The 18,547-nt window shown below is 42.7% G+C and overlaps 1 protein-coding gene across 1 annotated transcript in view; it reads left to right on the plus strand.

Moving 5' to 3' along the window:
- Nucleotides 1-18,547, plus strand: part of LOC311508516 (uncharacterized protein) — a 35,816-nt gene that overhangs the window by 11,756 nt on the left and 5,513 nt on the right. The window contains exons 3-6 of the mRNA XM_084573304.1: nt 4,565-5,151; nt 5,397-5,555; nt 12,892-13,029; nt 13,892-14,034. Of these exons, the coding sequence (XP_084429430.1) occupies nt 4,565-5,151; nt 5,397-5,555; nt 12,892-13,029; nt 13,892-14,034 (1,027 nt within the window). The remainder of the gene's footprint in view (nt 1-4,564; nt 5,152-5,396; nt 5,556-12,891; nt 13,030-13,891; nt 14,035-18,547) is intronic.

The raw sequence follows: 18,547 nt of genomic DNA on the forward strand, positions 1-18,547 counted from the left end.
TTTTGCCTCTATTTGGATGCCTTGTTGTTCGTTGCGTTTCACTTGTATCATGTCCTGAATATAGCCTTCGAACGCATATTGCAGCCCCCTTTTGCCTACTTCTATCGGACACTTTATTTGCTGCTTTATAAAAGTTTGACAAAAGTTCAGCAGGAAGAGCTGTCACAGCATAAAGCCACGTTGATACCAGAGCCTTATAGATAACCAGAAAACCACAGCCCAGAAGAGAATGTCGGACGTAGCAACAGTAACTAAGGGGGGCGGGGCTTAGCCGAAGGCGAATTGGCAGGTGTGTAGGCTGTTGCTTGCAGCTCTTCATCTACTAGCTCACTGTGGCTGTTCCGTCTTCGTTATTTTTCAGTATTTCAAAGTGGTCTGCTCTCAGAAAATGCCAAAAAATTTAATTTGAGTTGTTTTCTAGATGCGTTTTTGATTACGAGAGCTCAGCTCATCGACAAAACTTACTATATTTCCTGTGACTGTTTCAAAATAAACTTCACTTTACTGTACACTGTGAGCAACACAATAAGAGACTCATCATAAAAGCGTGGCATTTAAACCATACTGTGATTTCAGCCTGCATGACTTTCGAACACAAAGTACTGTGAGACAGAGAGACAGAGATGAGTCTCCGCTGACACCCTACCAGTGAATCAGTGTTGGCCTCCACTGTGTGTACACTCCATGAATGCAGAGGCGACTTTCGTTGTTAACCTTTAGACGGCGGTGAATTATTTGCAGAGCTCTGTGACCGTAATCTCCACCGGTCTCCTCCGTGTGAGTAATCTGAGCTCAGCCATTTCTCAACAGTGGCAATTTTCTTTTTTTTAAACCAATACGCACACACTCACACACAATTCAATGATATAGAGGTATAAACATGGGTGCCATTTTTATTGTTATTGATATGATTTGTGCACCTGTGAGGCTCGCAGTGTCTCACGCTGGAATGCCACGACCACACTGTGACATTTCAAGGACTTAGTAGAGCTTTAGCCACATACCATGACCAGTAACTGCAGATGGAAATTACAGAGAGATCATCTGGTGCGCTGTTTCATTTACTTTCTACTTTCCGTATGAGGGACATGCACCCTTGTAATGTTGGTTCACCCTCTCGTTATCGACGCAGACGCAGAAAAAAGGCTGTACTTATAGAGAGACCTGGTAAGAGTATGGTGTGTGGTTATCCTGCAGACATCCTGCAAGAGAGCGTCGTATTTAATCATGTGTGTTTTATCATAATAGAGACGCACTGAAATATCCATGGTTAGATGATCTGAGAGCGAAATCCCCACCGGAGAGTAGTTTCTTAGTAATAGGCGAGTGCCCGCATTTAATCAGAGACTATTTACAAAAGTGGAGAGGGGTGATGGAGAGACACGGGGGGGGGGGGAAGTTAGAAATTTAATCAGCGAGAGAGTGTTAAGTTTACAATTGAATCGGACGATAAAGATAGAGACGGAAAGGCAGCCGGTGGGAACATGTATAGGAAATCAATAAGCGGCAAACGGGCCGTTCTGACAGCGAGGCTGCTTTACTACCACTGAGACTGTTTGTGCCTTTAACTGGGAGCTTATCTGACCTCAAACTGATCATATGAGCGTCCAGGTATAAATGTGTATGTAAGAAATTATCCAATCTATACAGATGTGATTTAGAAATTACCCCCTCTGTCTGTTGTATGCGGCGCATTTCGGAAAGGATGATCAAACTCTGTTTTACTCAAATCTATTGACGTTATCCCTGAATATATTGTTAACGCTCTGCTACTTTCTGCTTCCACTTCAATACTTCTCAGAGATAATATTGTACTTTTTACACCACTACACTTTTTGACACTTTTCTGTGTCTCCTTTCCAAAGTTTCATTAATAATAATAATCAACACAGCCTAGTAAACAAAAATAACACAACCTGTATTACTACAGGACTAATATTTACTAATATTCTCTTTTCAAATATACGGACAAGGCCGATTTGCACAGGATCACGATCACAGACGAACTCTGCAATTATTACAAACTACTAGAGATCCCCAGGAAACACTAGCCCCCCCGTGCGAATAGGGTTTTAAATGTTAAACTCTCTCTCTCTCTGTGTGTTACTGTTGATTATTCTTCAGCAGGACATTTTTGTAACTGATAAATCAAAAGCGGCTGTTGCAGAATCAAATTGAGTCAAACGTAATTATAGTCAAATGTGGATTAAAGGAAAGAAAATGTGAAACTGATACTTACCGGCCACTTCATTAGGTACACTAGTGAAAAGGAAACCACTCTAATATAACAGTCATGAACTAAATCCCCCTTCATGACTGTTATAATGTTCAGTTTATGTTGAAACGGCATCAGAAAGGTCGTGACTCAACTGTTTGATCATTTTGGAGGATTTAGTTTGTTATTTAGCCTAGCCCACTGATTAAAACAGAGTTGCCAGATTAATAGAAACGTGTGTCGGTACAACAGAACACAGATCAATAGTATACTACACACCACAGCCTCCAAAGTAAAAACGCAGCTGAATCAACAGCTATCTGTTATTTTATACTAATGCTGAAAGCCACAACTTTCACACAGCTTTACTATTTCAGACAGGAACGTATGTGAGATAGCCTGACGACGAGCCAGACCCACATTAAATGTAGGGTCTGGGCGCTCTCCATAGACAGGGCTCAACCGGAGGGGTGGGATAAACGGTTGTCTTTCAAACTCCCTCTCCACGCAATAGGATAGCGCTACAACCAATCAGAGCAACGAAGAAGGTGACGTAGTCAGAGCGACGGAAAAGAGAGTTCCTTGCATGTGTTGTGGAAAAAACTTATCCTAATAGATATTAAATAGTTCTTGTTGCATCCTGTTTTTTTATTTTTTTTATGAGTTCGCCTACAGGTTGAGTTTCTCCTGCGTTAATAATTTTTAAGCTGTGGATCAAACTTTTGCCGTATCCGGTTGGCGAAACTCCAAATACATCCTTCTTTTGTAAGAACGACCTCAGTGCAGTTTCTTGTTCTTTTCTCAGAGAAAAGCTTAACTTCAAGTCTTTCAGAGTGGCGGCCAAAGCCGATTGGAAAGAAAGTTGTTCGCTAGCAGCAGCCATCGCTCTGGTAGTTCTAGCAGGATGGGGAATTCACGCGTAATTCACGGAACTTATGGTCGCAGGTCAGTCGTCATCCTGTTAAGCCCGCCCACCGACTCGTGATTGGCCCGGTCCATCTTGGATTTTTCGCAATCTCAAGTCAACGGAGAGTAAGTAGATGTAATTTGCTGCCGCTAGGGGTACGTCTAGATTCTAGGCTATATGTGAGAGCATGTTGCACTGAATGTGTTGTATTCATAACTTGAACAAACACATTTGTTGACACTTTACAGTTGATGGATCCACTTTTTTAGCGGTTTATGTTGGTATATAGTTTCCCCTCAGCTGCTCTTTTTGAGTTAATTGCAATTCTAATCATTGCAGAATCCAATTAATTGATGATTCTCATATATTTTTCTCCATATCGTGCCGTTCTGTCGGTTGATGAAGGCTGAGGTTTAGGACTAAACATCGGTGCGTGTAGATAGATTTGGGGGGGGAGGGGTGACTCGTGGGTTAAAGCTTTTGGATTAGTAGCTCGGGTATTGTACTGCAAATACCTCCTCTCTCTCTCTCTCTCTCTCTCTCTCTCTCCCTCTGTTGCTCTCTTTAATACCCTCTCTCTGCTGTTTTTCATTCTGTCTCATTCCTTCCTTATCTGGCTTCGAACGTGTGTTGGGTACAAGCGAGACTGAGTCTGTGTGTTTATGGCCGATGTTTGAATAATGCTGAGGCAGCAACACCTCTATCAAAGTGGATCACGAGGGCGCACACACACACACACACACATATATATATATATATACAGTAAATGTGTACATGTTTACACTAGAACATAATATATACAGTCGCAGTGTGCGTACATTTGCGTGTTCTACTTTATGCAGCCTCAGGCGTTTAAGAGCCGCAAAACCATGTTAAGTATTATCTCTTTTCAGATGTGTGCCACTGGTTGAGTGTGTTTTCTTGCATATCTGCATTTCAGGGGCTCTTCAATTTATTCCACATATACACGCCGCATTAGACGCACACCCTCTGAGAGAGGCTATGAGTCATCAGTCTGCAAAAAATAGTTGTCATTATTTCCATTTGTTTTGTTTTTTAACTGGCGGATTTCAGGCGTCTTATTATTAGAAAGTGTGTTTATAAAAGTGTATGTAAATAAATGAATCTTGGACATAATCAGCGCCTTATTTCTGGCTTCCAGATGGTTTTTTTTTGTTCAGCTTATTTTGCTGGGCATTGTAAGAGGACCAGAGAAAAAAAAAACATCTTCTCTCACAGCCGGGAGCCGAGGGAGAGAGACATTTTAGTTTGTTGATCCATCACACATCAGAAAACCGACTTTTATAGATTCCTACAAAGCCGCTTTCAAGCCTTTTCAGAATGACAACCCCTTTTCTCATATTTTTTGTGTCGATGTTTTTAAAGTGTTCTCCCTCTCTCTCTCTCTCTCTCTCTCCTTCTCTCTCTGTCACTCTGTCCAGATGAAAAAGAAAAAGCCAAGATCAACTCTGAGGAGCTGCAAATCAAAAAAGTAAAGAAGAAAAAGAAGAAGAAACACAAAGAAGGGGAGAAGCACAAGCGAGTGAAGATGTACCACCGCTCCTGCCAAACCCTTTGTGCCGGCCTGCTTCTCCTCCCTCCTCCTCCCTCTTCATCTCCAACCTCTTCTTCCTCCTCTGAACTAACACGGCACGCCTCCCTTTCTCCGTTTAAGTCCCCTCTGCCCGTTTACCCTCCACCCGACAACAAAACCTCCCATCACCTGGCTTCCTCTCCTCCTGTTGCTTCCAAATCCCTCTTCGACTCCTCTCTTCACAACTCTCTCGACTCGCCGTCGTCCTCCAACAAATCGCCTCTCCCTTCCCCGATCAAAAACCACCCGCAGAGCACCCATCCCGGCTTGGCAGGTCTGGAGTTTGCCCCGTACATCCACATAGAGAACCAGCCTAATGGAGGAGCTCTTGTCGCTCACGCCTACACGTCCCAGCTGTCTTCTCTCTCCGCCGACCAGAGGCAGAGGTTCGCTGAGGAGTTTGTCACCTTGGCGTTCAGCGAGGACTCATTGCAGGTGCAGCATACATATTGAACAGATTGATCCATGAATGCTGAGATCAGCGCTGTATTTTTTGCAGCTGCAGTGTAGCACCTGCTGCTACACAAACTCAGTTATTTCACTCATCTCTGACCTCCTTTTATATAATAGTTGGTTTGATAATTACAGTTGTACCTGTAAAGCTTTAATTCAGTTCTTTAATTCATTATAATGTTTCGTCCGGTAAGATTTATCTGAATTGTGTTTTTTGTGTTTTGCAGGCAGCTCATTACGTCATGGGGATTGTCCACGGAGAAGCCAGTTATCTACCGGACTTCTTGGACTACTTCTCGTCCAAGTTCCCATCAGCTCCAGTCAAAATGGAAATACTGGCGAAGAAGGACATAGAAACCACCACTATGGCTAATTTCTACTCTCAGGTCAGTCGATCAAAGGGGGTTTTATTGATCTGATAGAGAATGCGTGTATGACCGAGATGAGACAGACGTACACAACTCTGCAACTGTGTGTGTGTGACAAATGACTTATTTGCTTATTCAAACCAGTGAGCAGATGGTGAGCTGTCTGGCCGACATGAAAAATAAAACAGTCTGATGTCTAAACTACTTTTCTCTGTTTATATGAAGCTAGGTATCACAACTGTCACGAACACGTATTGAGAAAGTTTACACTGAGATTGTGACGCATTTCTGATGCCACTGTGGTCGGGGGGAATTACCAGAACTTTGTTCTGAGTTCTGTTTTGATGAAGTAGTTGTAAGTTGGGGACGCAAGGGGAAGGGAAGAGGGATTGTTTTTTAGATTTTCTCACGCATGCAGGCATTGTAGACACAGGAAGAGCTGGAGACTTGGCATTTTCTGTTGTACAAGCGTAGACGAATGTGCGCACACTCGCTGAGAATTTGGCTCGAGGCTCTGTAACTTGTGTGCTTGAGCGCTGGTCAAGTGCAAACCCGTCATCACAAGGTGCCGCATTCAACTCGAGCACTTGCGATCTCGCTTTCCTGCTGTGTATGCAAATAAAAACATAAATCATTTGGGAAGCAGCCATGCGCGCGGTGAACTACATCAAATATCCGGCTTTGAGTCCGTGAAAAGGAAGAATCTCGGTTATACACGGAGCCGACTTGTACATGTGGTAAAATATCTGTGAAAGCTGTGATGGAGTGCAGGACTCAACCTGAGGACAGCTGCTGTGTAACAGATAATTTATTTGCAGCTGATAAACTGTGACTCAGTGACTGCTCACCTTTCTGAAGTGAGACACAATGTGTTAAACAGCATTGTTAGATCCTGATCACCTGTGACTACATGTTTAGGATAAATTATAATTGCAGATAACTAATGACGTTACTTCTGTTTTGTCATCTATGTAAATCCATGCAGCTCCCACACTTTGGAGACCTTTCAGTCCTGTGTGTCTGTACTTTTGGTAGCAAAGAAAAACTGACTTTGGCATGAACTTGGTACCGAAGTACTGCTTCTTTTGTCAGCCCGAAGGTGGGTTAATGTTTGTGGTGGAGACACGAATGTCCCTTATTATTCTCATTGACAAGCGCCAAGCATGCATGGAGTTAAAGATCCACGCATAATGAGAGTAGAGAGCCCTGACATCCTTTAACCAGCAAATATCACTGGTGAGATTTCCAAACCGTGACATCTGTTTCCAACCGAGCTGTCACACTGTAACTGTAGTTCAAAAAAACATTTTATAAAATACGAAAAAAAAAAAATGAATAAATTCCCCGATGCTTAGGCCCATGGGGTCCGTGGGGCTTGCAGTACGCTGGTGGAAACCCTAGCGCATGAACACGTTGTATTGTTGTGGCTTTAACCATCTGTTCAAAGCATCTGCCTCAATCTGCTCGGCATTAAACAGCTTTTGGCGTTTATACCGATGTCTGATTTCTCAGACTAAATGATGAGAGTGCACGTTTGGGCATTACTCTCTAATCTTATGAAAGCGAAGGACGTCATTATTAGAGAGTGAAAACAAGAATGTCAGAAAAGCCCCATGGGTGACAAAACGCAATAAAAAATGAGACAAAAACTAAAAGGGAGAGAAAAAGGGGGGGTCAATAAAAGTGACAGAAAAATAGGCACAAGAATGAGAAAGCATGAGGTGGAGTTGCAGACTGTGAGCGATGAAAGCTGTCAGGCAGGTGGCAGGTTCACTTTAAGTCAGGTTAGAGAGTCAAAACCAACAGAAAAAGGTGTTTTTCTTCTTTCTTTTCTTTTAAACGCACGAGTACAGGAGCAGCTGCAGCCCTGAAACCTCTTACCTGCTCCTCACTGTACGCTTTGAGGACAACTGGAAAAACAAGAAATGTCGGTGTGTGTGTGTGTTTAGCTGGTGTAACTGCTGTGAATCGTCTCCTCTGAGCACAGCGACACGGCTAGACCTCTTCATTTAGAGTTGTCCCATGTCTATAGTTCACTAATGAAAAGCCTTTTGTTGCCTGAAACCTCCTGAGTGGCTTTGTATTGAGATACTGCCTGCTCTTTTTCAACAAGAGTGCAGGCAGGACCAGCTACCGTACTGTTTGTGTGTGTGTGGTAGTACAGGAGGTAGATCAGTTTATGCTTTCTATCGCTCTCCTTCTGGCTATTTCTTCTATTTCTATCAAATATTCATAATGCTTTTCTGTGTATATCTGTTTTTGTATACCAGATTTGCCCCCATAAACGACACATCATTGATCTCTGCATTATTTTGCATAAATTAACCAGGCAATTAATTAATTAAACACATTTAAATATACGTTTTTGTCTAAACTTTCCCTGCAAAGCCAGATCGTCCCGGGCTGTCCCTTTAAGAGCAATGTTCCTTGCAGGGCTAACGTCATTGTCCACTGGTCTTGTTAATTTTTTTTCCTCCCTCCTAGCTCTCGGCAGTGACCTTGGGAAGTAGACATACAGTCTACACATACACACACAGATGTGAGCTTGCATACTGATAACGGACACAGAGGCACAGGTAGAAACACGCACACAGATTATTGGTTTATCATGGACGGCTTTTCAGCTCTCCATCTCTTACGTCTTGTTTTAGTCTGTCACCCTCTCTTGTTTATCCCTCTGCTGTTTGGATCTATTTTCCAGCCATAAATATGTAAATATAAATATATATATATATATTTTGTGACACAATTTAATGTGTATAATCCTTGCGTATGAGACACAATCACCCACACACTTATATATTGTAATTGATCGCGCGTAGTGGTTGACACCGCGTGTTTGTGATGTTCAAATCGTGACTGCAGGCACCAGAGTTGCTTTGCTGCTGCTCAGGCTCTGGCTCAGGCTCTGTGTCTGAATATTTTGTATTCAGTACCTGTCTGAGGCCATTTTCACTGCTGGAAAGGATTATTAAAGATTACAGAACTCCCATTTTTCGCTGGGCAAGTGCAGCCTGACAGTCAATACACGATGTGCTCGGAGAGTGAGGTTTAATTCGGCCTTCTTCGTTTAGTCACGGAGTGTAATGATGTAGTTACAGCATCAGACGAGTAAAACAAAGCAAAGGAATATTTATTTGTGCTTTTACATACTGTTTTGTAGCTGTGTGAATCTGGGTTTAGACTACAGGAGACCTGAGCCAATTTATTTCTGATTCACTCCTCCTGACAATCAGGAGAAATCCGGTCTAACGTGTTTGATATGTATTATTTTAAACCTGGACGATTACATAAATACCTTAACAACAGCCAATGAGAGAAACAGGTCTACAAGTACGCGGGGCAGCTGATGGTGTTGACAAGTAACAACCCTGAGGCTAACATTAGCTAGCAAGCTACTGTTGACAGATATTAAACCTGACGGATGAGTTCTCTCCTCCAGTTCTTCCTTACCCGGTGTAGACCATAGACATATATGCATAGACGCCTCATTGAGCGCTGCCGTCTACTGGAGCGGCGTGCCTACAGGGCGGCCATCTTGGAACAGGGCCACTCGCTCCTACAGTGCATTACATCTATGGAGGAATGGGGTTTCTACACAATAAAAGTGATCATAAATCGCCTAAGTTGAAGTCCGGCATCTTTTCTTTACAATCTTCTGTCAGAAGCTAGTCTGCTGATAACATTAAGTAAAATTTGTATTTGGGTAGTAAAACCATCTTTTTTTTTTATCATAGCTACACGTGTGACGTTTTTTAACAGATCAATACGTTTGGAAATCGGTCCAAAAATTCAGCGAATAGTTCTACTTTGAGATTGAGGAGTACCTCTTTCCTTCTAGGTTCATGCACCGCTGCCTCTGCTAGCCCTGTACCAAGATGGCGGCGCTTTAGGCACGTCCCTCCACAGTCGATGCGGCGTCTATGTATATACGTCTATGGTGTAGACCCCTTTTTTTCTTTTCTTTGATTGTAGTTGCTCCACTGCCACCTGCCAGACTGGAGTGTGAACGATTAGATTTACAGCATGTCGTTGCGCCGCCGTCTCAGTTTTGTTCGCATCCACTTGACGTGGGTGCGAGCATTCAGTGGAGATTAGAGACTACAACATCTGAGAAGTTTCTCCTTAAATTTGTGCTGCAGTCTGATTTTAAAAACAAGCTAACACCTAGCATGTTTGGTGGCTGGAAAATGGGAAATGTTAAAAGAGACCTAACTAAATTCTGACTTATTATTTCTCGTGAGAAAGATTTTGCGGTCAGTAATTTGATGTTTAGGTTAACTGATGCTTAAGAGGTGGAACAATGATCTACTGTTCATTTTGTTAACACGTGTAGACTGAAGGATGACTACAGCTACTTATTTTTTTCATCTCTGGAAAATCCCATTTGACAAAGCAGATTTACGTCGGCTGATTAGCTGCACACAGTTTCTCTGTTTTGTGTTAATCGTCATCGCGGTGGTTATTAGACGCCTCGCTCTTGATACACCCCAACGTGTCCCGCTGCCTCCGAAACCAACTTCGACGCAGTGTTTACTAAACAAGCGGAGACTTTGTCGTCACATTAGTCAGGTTTTAATTTGGACTTGGAAAGCCTTTATCTGGTAACAAAGAAGGTGAAAGGCGACCATTATACTGTTTTTTAATGGGTGTGTGTTTGCGCATTTGCATGGCTCCCTTTGTAGTTGAGCCAAGGGAGAGATTACGAAAGAAAAGTGCGTCCAATTGTGTTGGAGGCACCAGTCAGCAGCCTGAAGCTTTGTTGTGACGCAGACACAGTAATAGACTCATAGACTTAGTGCTCTACTGTCTGACTGGACGTAATGGTTAGAAAGGAGACGGCAGAGAGAGAGCGAGAGGAAGACAGAGACCGATGCAGAGAGGTCAGGATGAGGTCAGATAAAGCGGTGGGATGATGACATGGCATGAGCTCAGCCGCAGAGGGTTAAGGATGAGTTGATTAAAGCGAGAGGAACTTGTTACAGAGTTAACAAGTGAGCCAGAGACGGAAAGGAGAGCAAGAAATAGAGGATTGATCTAATATACTCCCCATCAGGGATGTGAGGGGTTATGAGCGAAAGAGCCAGCGGAGGAGACGGAGAGGCTGAGAGGAGACAAAAACAAGATAATATGTGTAAAACACCAAGTGGAGAGTGTGTTTACCAGCACGTACACAGAGATGAGGAAGGACTGCCGCATCTTAAAGCGTACACCTCAGAGGAAGTCGCTCACGTTTCCTGTTTGCCTTCACCTAATATAGACCGTGTGTGTGTTTTTTAAGAGCGTTAAATTTATCCGCGGTTGGTGTTTCCTAATACGCCCCCTGTAATAGCGAGAGGCTTTTCTTCTTTTGCGAACGGCAGAGGTTGTTCAGCTGTTAAATTATGCACATGTAAACACACACACACACAGACGTAGATGCTCATAAGCACAACAAACAATTATAATCACGCAGAAAGGCAAACGAGTGCAGCCACGAATACATGCGCTGGTGCCGTTTCAATCCGTGTGTGCACACAAACAGATTTTTATTTTTTCTCTCTCTCTCAGTATCTGGGTCATTGACTCTGTGTGACTATTTAAAGTAGTGTTTGTGGAGTATTTTTGAGCTTTTAGTCATCATCTTGTGAGGATATTAAACAGTGACAGTGGCGCAGACGCGGTCAAGTGAACACACAACAAACAGGCACGCGGCTCGACCCATGAGAAATTGATTGAGGTGCTTAATCGTCATAAATTAAACAAACACCAGTAGGAAGTTGTTTGATTTGTGTACTTAGACCAGTGGCTCTGGAGCTTACTTAGTGATAAACAGACCTGCAGTACTCACACCTACCTTCATCCACTTTCTATACGCTAGAGCCGCCTGCATCTTTACTCAGAGATGCACCTGGGAGCTGCCAAGCACCTTCCCCCTGCAGCCTTTTTTTCCCCAATTTATTGTTTCCATCATCGTTACTTCCCCTTCACTTCCTTCTCTAACCTGTCCTCATCTCTCTTCCCACCTTGTCACACTGCCTCCCTTGTTATTTTAGACTCTTTAACATCTTCTCCTTTTATTCTCATCTGACGTCAACCCTCTCTGCCACAATGCTATCTTTATTTATCCCTTAAGTTATATCCCTTCTTTTATTATATCCTCCTAAAGTTTCTCTCCCGTCCTCTACTGACCACTTCTCTCCATCTGTCTCTCTCTCCCCCCCCCCCCCCCTCATCCCCATCCCCGCTCTCCTCCCTCTTGTCTGTTTCTCTTCCCTTCTCCATCCCTTTATCTCGGGCCTCGTTGTCAAGTGGTGACTCACTGGAGGCGTGCAGCCAAGGATTTGGCCAAGGCACACACACACACACACACACACACACACACATCCTGATCGGCCAACAGTACAGCATGCAGGCCACATGCTGCACGTACTGCACACACAAAGACACTGTTGAGAGAGAGAGAGAGACAGCGAGAGAGAGGGAGGGAGGGAGGGACGGGTTAGACACACAGTCACAAACGCTCGATGCTCTGCCGGCCAAGTGAAAAGCAGCAAACAGTCTGTTGAATCACACCGGTGGAGCAGAAACGTCAAGTGAAACTGCGAGCACACGCACATGCACTGTCTGTTTTGACACCCGGTAATCATTAACAGCTTCCGTCTGTCTTTTTTTTTTTTTTTTTTGCTCCAGTTTAGATTTCGGAGTGTCTAATCTTGTGTTTCCCTTGGCCCCGTCATAATAAACGTTGCATCTGTGTTATATAAACATAGTTTTTTTTGGTTTGCGCTTTTCTTTTTTTGTCATGTAACCCGATGTTCCGTTAAAACAAAAGCTGTTCTGTTATTAAATCTGATCTGATAAGAGAAGAATGTGAGAACAATGTCAGGCATCCAGCATCCTCGTTAGTATAGTGGACAGTATCTCCGCCTGTCACGCGGAAGACCGGGGTTCGATTCCCCGACGGGGAGTATTTATTATATATTATCTAATTTTCATGGGAATTAATAAAGTTTCATGTGTATCCTGAAAATTTCACCCCTTATTATATGGCATGCAGTTTCTTTTTATTTATTTGTGAACTGCTATATAGATTTAGGTATGGGAATGTGTGTGTGCTTTCTGTGAGCGAATGTGTAGATGTGTCTGTGACTGTAAAGCGCTTTGAGTACGAATAGGTAGAAAAGTACCTATTGGTAAATATAAAAATAAAACCTTTTACCATTTACCTAGACATTTTTGAACTGTCTCATTTGTCACGTGAAGTATTTCCTTTTTTTACGAGCTATATCCACCAACAAAATAATAATTTGTGCAAGGAATTGATTATATATGACTCAGCTAGGTAATGTCTGTAATTTTGTGTCTTCATCAGGTGAAGAAAACCTACAGTCACGGCACATACAGAGCTGGGGCCATGAGGCAGATCAGTCTGGTGGGCGCCGTGGATGAGGAGGTCGGGGATTACTTCCCAGAATTCCTCGGCATGCTGGAGGAGTCGACTTTCCTGAAGGTGAGGGATCAGCGGCGGTAATCCTGTACACGAGTGGATGAATGGATGGTGAATAGGAAAGTGACAGACGGCTTCTAAAAAAAAGGATATAGGAAAGTTTTAGGTGGATTGCATGAAGATAAATAGACATAATACAGTTTTGTGTCTTGCTCACTGATCTGCTTTATTTCAACCAGTACTCAGCCGTTAAAATTTTACTTGGTCTGCCCAAGTATTCTTCCTGGAGCATTTTCTTCTACTCCAAAAGACTTCATTGCCTTTATGTGTTGCTATTTGTTTCTTGAAACCTTAAGAGACTTGTATTGGATTATTTATAAATCCCAGGCGTAGAATCCTGCTACACACAAACATCAACACCACAGCTAATAATCTAAGTGGTGGCTGGCAAACAAGAGGCGTTAAGTGGCGCGTCAAGTGATTTGATGCCGCTCCCAGTTTCGTTTTCGGGAGGTTGGTTCTCTTTCTAAAAAAACGTCTGTGTAGCGACAGGCCACCAAATAGTGTTTCTACTTCTGCTGCTAAAATGCGGGAGTGACAAAGCTCGTCCTCGTCTGTTATTCTGTGTTGACACTTCAAATCTCCTGCATGCCGCCGAGCGGAGGAGTGGCGTCGTATGCCGAATATCAAAAAACGCACATCCTCTGGCACTTTCCCATCCATCAGCAGCTTTGGCTCTGATTCAACTCCCTAGTGTGAAGCGTCTCGGCTGCCAGTGACAAGTTTTGCCTGGGGAGATGTGTCTTCGCATTGGGTTTTTTAATTATTTTTTATTTTTTCTGGGGGAGAATAAATAAAATACTTGATGAATTGGTTAACAATTGGAAAAGACAGGGATGTACCAACGTGTTGCTTTCTCTCACAGCGGACTCTTCCGTGGGGAACGTTCTCCAGTCTCAGGCCGATGAGTCCCACAGAGAGCGACGACGGCCCCATAATGTGGGTCAGACCGGGAGAACAGATGATACCTGTAGCCGATATACCAAAGTCTCCTTTTAAAAGAAAACGGTGAGTTCAGCAGCAAACAGCACGCATCACATTAAGACACTCGCAAATGAAGCCAGTTAATATTTTCAGCGCATAGATTTAGGTCTCTGAATGTTATTTATACTGACTACAAGTCTCGGTGGTGTTCATGAATCAGTTTGAACCAGCCTGAATCTGCACTCTCCACATTGCCCGTGAGGACTGATTAGAAAAAAGCGGCAACAAAACACACTCGCCAATTTAAAGCAGCAGCAGCAGCAGCTTTAAATGTGGCAGCAGCGTGAAGCTTTGTTGTAGCCGAGCGGCGCCGGATGAGGCAATTACCCCCTCTCTCTGTTCGTCTGTGTCACAGTGTCATTGTTGCTCACACAGATGAGCGAGACCATCAGACAGAGTGTTTGTGTGTGTGTGTGTGTGTGTGTGAAGTGAGCGGTGTGTGCTGCTCACCGCTCAGATGAGATCATGGTTACATCAGACGCCACTTCACTTGGCAACCAGTCAGACGTGGGACAACGCTCACCACACACATTCCTTTCATGCTTCGTTTCTTTCTCTCTATTTTCTTTGTGTTTATTAATGTTCACGTCAGTTGTTATGTTTTTGTAAGCAGCGCCGTAAAAGATAACAACTCGTTGATTCCTTTTAACGCCACTTACTTTGTTCATGTGCGATTATTAACGCGCACGCATTCTTCGATTTGACCCTCGCCGTGACCCGTAGTTGTGAGAAATCGCGAGGCGACGCGGCAGTAACGAAGCAGAAACAAACCTCCTCAGGAAAATGGTCTTCTGAGTGGCAAGTTCAGCCTCATGTCTTTGCCAGATGGTTCTCTCGACAGCATTTACTAACAATGTGAGTTGAGTTACCACCAGAGTATGTCGAGTCTCAAATACCACTTGTTGGCCGAGCACACAGCTGATACAAAACAGCCCTCCTCCGCTTTGCCAAAGGCACTCTGGAGAGTTTGCAATGTAGATGCAGGCTATTTTTTTCCATCATGCACCTTGGACACATCTTTCACCTATCTATAAATATTTCTGTTTAGAAGTGAACTCCTGCTTTATCAAGTTTCTCTGGAGACTATTCAGGACAGTATTTGGCAATAATAATAACATACATTTGCATTAAGCGAGCATATTTGTCCACTCCCACGCTGATAAATGTATTAAAAACTTGAAAAAATATCCCTTTATGGTACATTTAGATCAGATAAAAGTGTTATCTGTGAAAATCATTTGATTAATTTTAAAGAATGTCGTGTTTTCATACTCAAACGTTAATTTTACCTATATTCTTGCGTCTAAATTGTGATAATTTGTCCCTTTTATCTGCTTTCGTCTTCGCAAAATGACAATTTTTACGTTTATGTTTATTTGAAGAGCTCCCCTTCATGTTTGAGAAATGAAGTTGCTCATTGTGACTCATCTTCTGACTAAAAAAAATCATTTAACCGATGGCCTGATTACGCGATTCGTCTAATTCCTAATGCGTTTCATTCTTTTCATTAAAAAAAGCTTAATTAAATCAGATTTTTTTTTTATATGTGACGAAGAGGAAGTAATAAAGGACACCTACCTGCTTTTTAATTAGCATTTGCACCTCAATTTGTACGTCATGTTCCACATTTTGCACGTGTTTTGCGTTCGCCGGTGCCGCAGGTTGTCGTCTCGAGAGCGTGTGAGGGAAGCGTTGGTGACGCTGTGGATGTTTGTGTGTCTGTCTGATTGTCAGAAACACTTGTGTAACAGCTGTGTCTGAGCGAATGTGTTTTCACAGAGATGCAGATGGACGGTTTAAAAAAAAAAAGAGGCTATTATCTCCTCTTCTTTCTTGTCTCATCCCATCAGTTGATTATAAATTATCATTAGAAAGACGTGTATTTTCTCAGCCTCTCTTTTCTCTGTCCTTGTCCTCTTTTTACCTCTGTCTCTCTGTTTCTCGTCCAATCTATCCTCTGCTTCCCCTTGACCTCTCTTTCCCGCTTTAACTTGATTTATTGGACAGTCACTATTCAGTTGTTTTGGGGGGAAAAATATGCGCTAAAGAGAGCAAATGTATTAAAAGCGTCATAGCTGTGCAAGTGTTGTTTATGTCAGTGTATAAAGAGAAAGACATAAAGACGGCGTGTGAAATATGGTGAAGTGCTGAGAAGGAGAGAAGGACTTGATCTTGTTTTGCGGCACGTCCTTGGCTGCAGCTTGACCGTATGTTATTTTCTAGGAAGGAAGGCTGCTTGGCATGGGCAGCGCCCCTTCACAGCTTTGCCTCTTTTTCTCGGCGGGTTTCAGAGAAAAGGTCAAGCTTTGTATTTCTGACAAGGACTCCCGAGTCTGAGAAATTTAGCTTGATTATAGCAGTCGGATGATAAATATACACCAAAGTATTTCGGCGTTTTTTTTTTGTGAAAGGGCGCCGTGCTTCCCGGAGTTTTACAGTAATTGCATAGTAACAGGAGCAGGAGCAGCGCTGGTTGTAAGGCAGGCCCGATAAAGGCTGTGATGTTCTCGTCAGATGCAGATTTTATGAGATAGATGAGCTGATTGAGAGCCTCGACTGCGTTTGAGGTTGGAGGTGGAGCAGAAATAGTTAGGGTTAGCAACAAATATAAATGTTTACAGCAGTTTGAGCACAATGGGAACGAGTAGTTTACAAGTGGAGGACTCCTGGTGGTTGAGAATGAAAAATTAACCTAGTAGCGCTGCTTCAAACAACAATATTAGTCTATAAACTAGCCAATTAATCTGCCGTTTCTTTTTTAAGTATATAGATTATTTTATACCGATTAATAAATTAATAATTAAAACAAATGAAGGAATCGTTTCAAACTTTAACATTTACTGAATATAGACATTATTAAGAAAGATGCAGCTACTTTATCTATTTTCAAAAACTTGCTTACACCCACTTAGAGTGTAACATTTATTGGAAATCTATGTTGTTTAGTTTTATTGTTCTATATGCAAATAAACAAACTGGGAAGCAGCATTTCCGTACTACGTCTTAGCATCCGACGAGGACAAATAAACTCCCAAGACAATGTATGTTCAGATACTGACGCAAATCTTCCTGACTGAGGTGTAACATTTGTGCTCGCCGTGCCGGGCTGTATATTAATTTGGCCTCTTGTTTACACGTCATAGATGATAGATGGTGTCCACGCTTCGTTACAGCCCTAAATGTCAGTAACATCCTCCTGTGTGTGTGTTTTGTGTTAAAAGCAAATTATTCAAAGATGTGCAAATAGGGCCTTGTCACAAAAAGGGACTTTTACGAGCTTTTATCCGCGAGCTCATTGGGCGCGTGTTACGGGGGTCAGCATACTGGGGGTTTGATCAACCTTTGACAGCTGAATATAATGGAAAATCAGCGTGGTGTAGCTTTAAAATGTACATTAGCAGGATTTCTCTTCATAGAAGGAGGTTCCCTCTCTGCCTTTTCTTCCTTTTACTGCCTTATCCCTCGACGCCCCACCTCTCTCCTTATTTATCCCCTACTTCCCTCCGCCATCTCCACACTCCCACCGCCACTCGTATATTCCTCAACGTTCTCCTCCTCCTTCTTTCCTTCATCCGGCTGTAAAATACACAGGAATCTCTCCTGACAATTTGTCGCTTATACCTCCAGTAGATGGTAGACTTCAAACGACGATTGTAGATGTGCACCTTCAGCACTCCTCCCTTTACACTCCTCTCTCTTTTCACCGTTTCACTTACCAGCTTTCCTGGTTTTACATTTATTACTGTCAGACTGCAGTCAGCTCAGACACACTAAGCTCCCTCTCTCTCTGTTTCATCTCCCTCTCCACTCTCTGTACTATTTTCCTCCATTTCTTTTTTTTTTTTTCCTCTTCCACCAGCTCATGCCTCTCTGCTCTTATCTCTGAACGAATGAATGAACGCACAATCCAGCGTTCAGCACGGGCAGTCCCGTCGCTATATGCGTTACGCTCTCGAAGGAACCTCTCGCAGACTCTGTGTGTTTATATTCCAGTTTGAATTTGACTGCAGCTCCAGCGTGAGTCACTGATCCAGTACTGAGCTGACTGCAGTACTTCTATTGTTTGGCAGCACGGCTCATTTTTTTGTGCTTTTACCCGTCTGCTTTTCAGTCCGCGTGCGTGAAGCCGAGCGTTCATGTATGTGTTCTGGCTTCGGCATTTGTTTACTACTTTTTTTTTTTTTTTTTTTTTTTACATTTCATTATTTAAGATGCTGCTTATTTTGTGACACTGATTTCTGGATTTTTCAGGGTGGTCCATGCACCTTAACGTCAATAATAAATGACGTGGGGAAACATCTGTTTCGGAAGATGCTTTAATAGTCACAAAATACACCGCAAGAATATTTAATATTAACGCAAATGCATTTTTCATCCACTGCTTCACAACCGTAATTGTTGCCGTAATTCATTATGATTAATTAGTCTCTCAGTTTGATCACCTGTTGTGTTTTTGTGCAAAGGTGACATTACATTTTGTAAATAAACAATAGACAAGAGCAAATTAATTTTTAAAAATGTTTTTCTACATTTGTCA

This window comes from Chelon labrosus (genome assembly GCF_963514085.1).
Source record: "Chelon labrosus genome assembly, chromosome: 23".
Taxonomy (NCBI): Eukaryota; Metazoa; Chordata; class Actinopteri; order Mugiliformes; family Mugilidae; genus Chelon; species Chelon labrosus.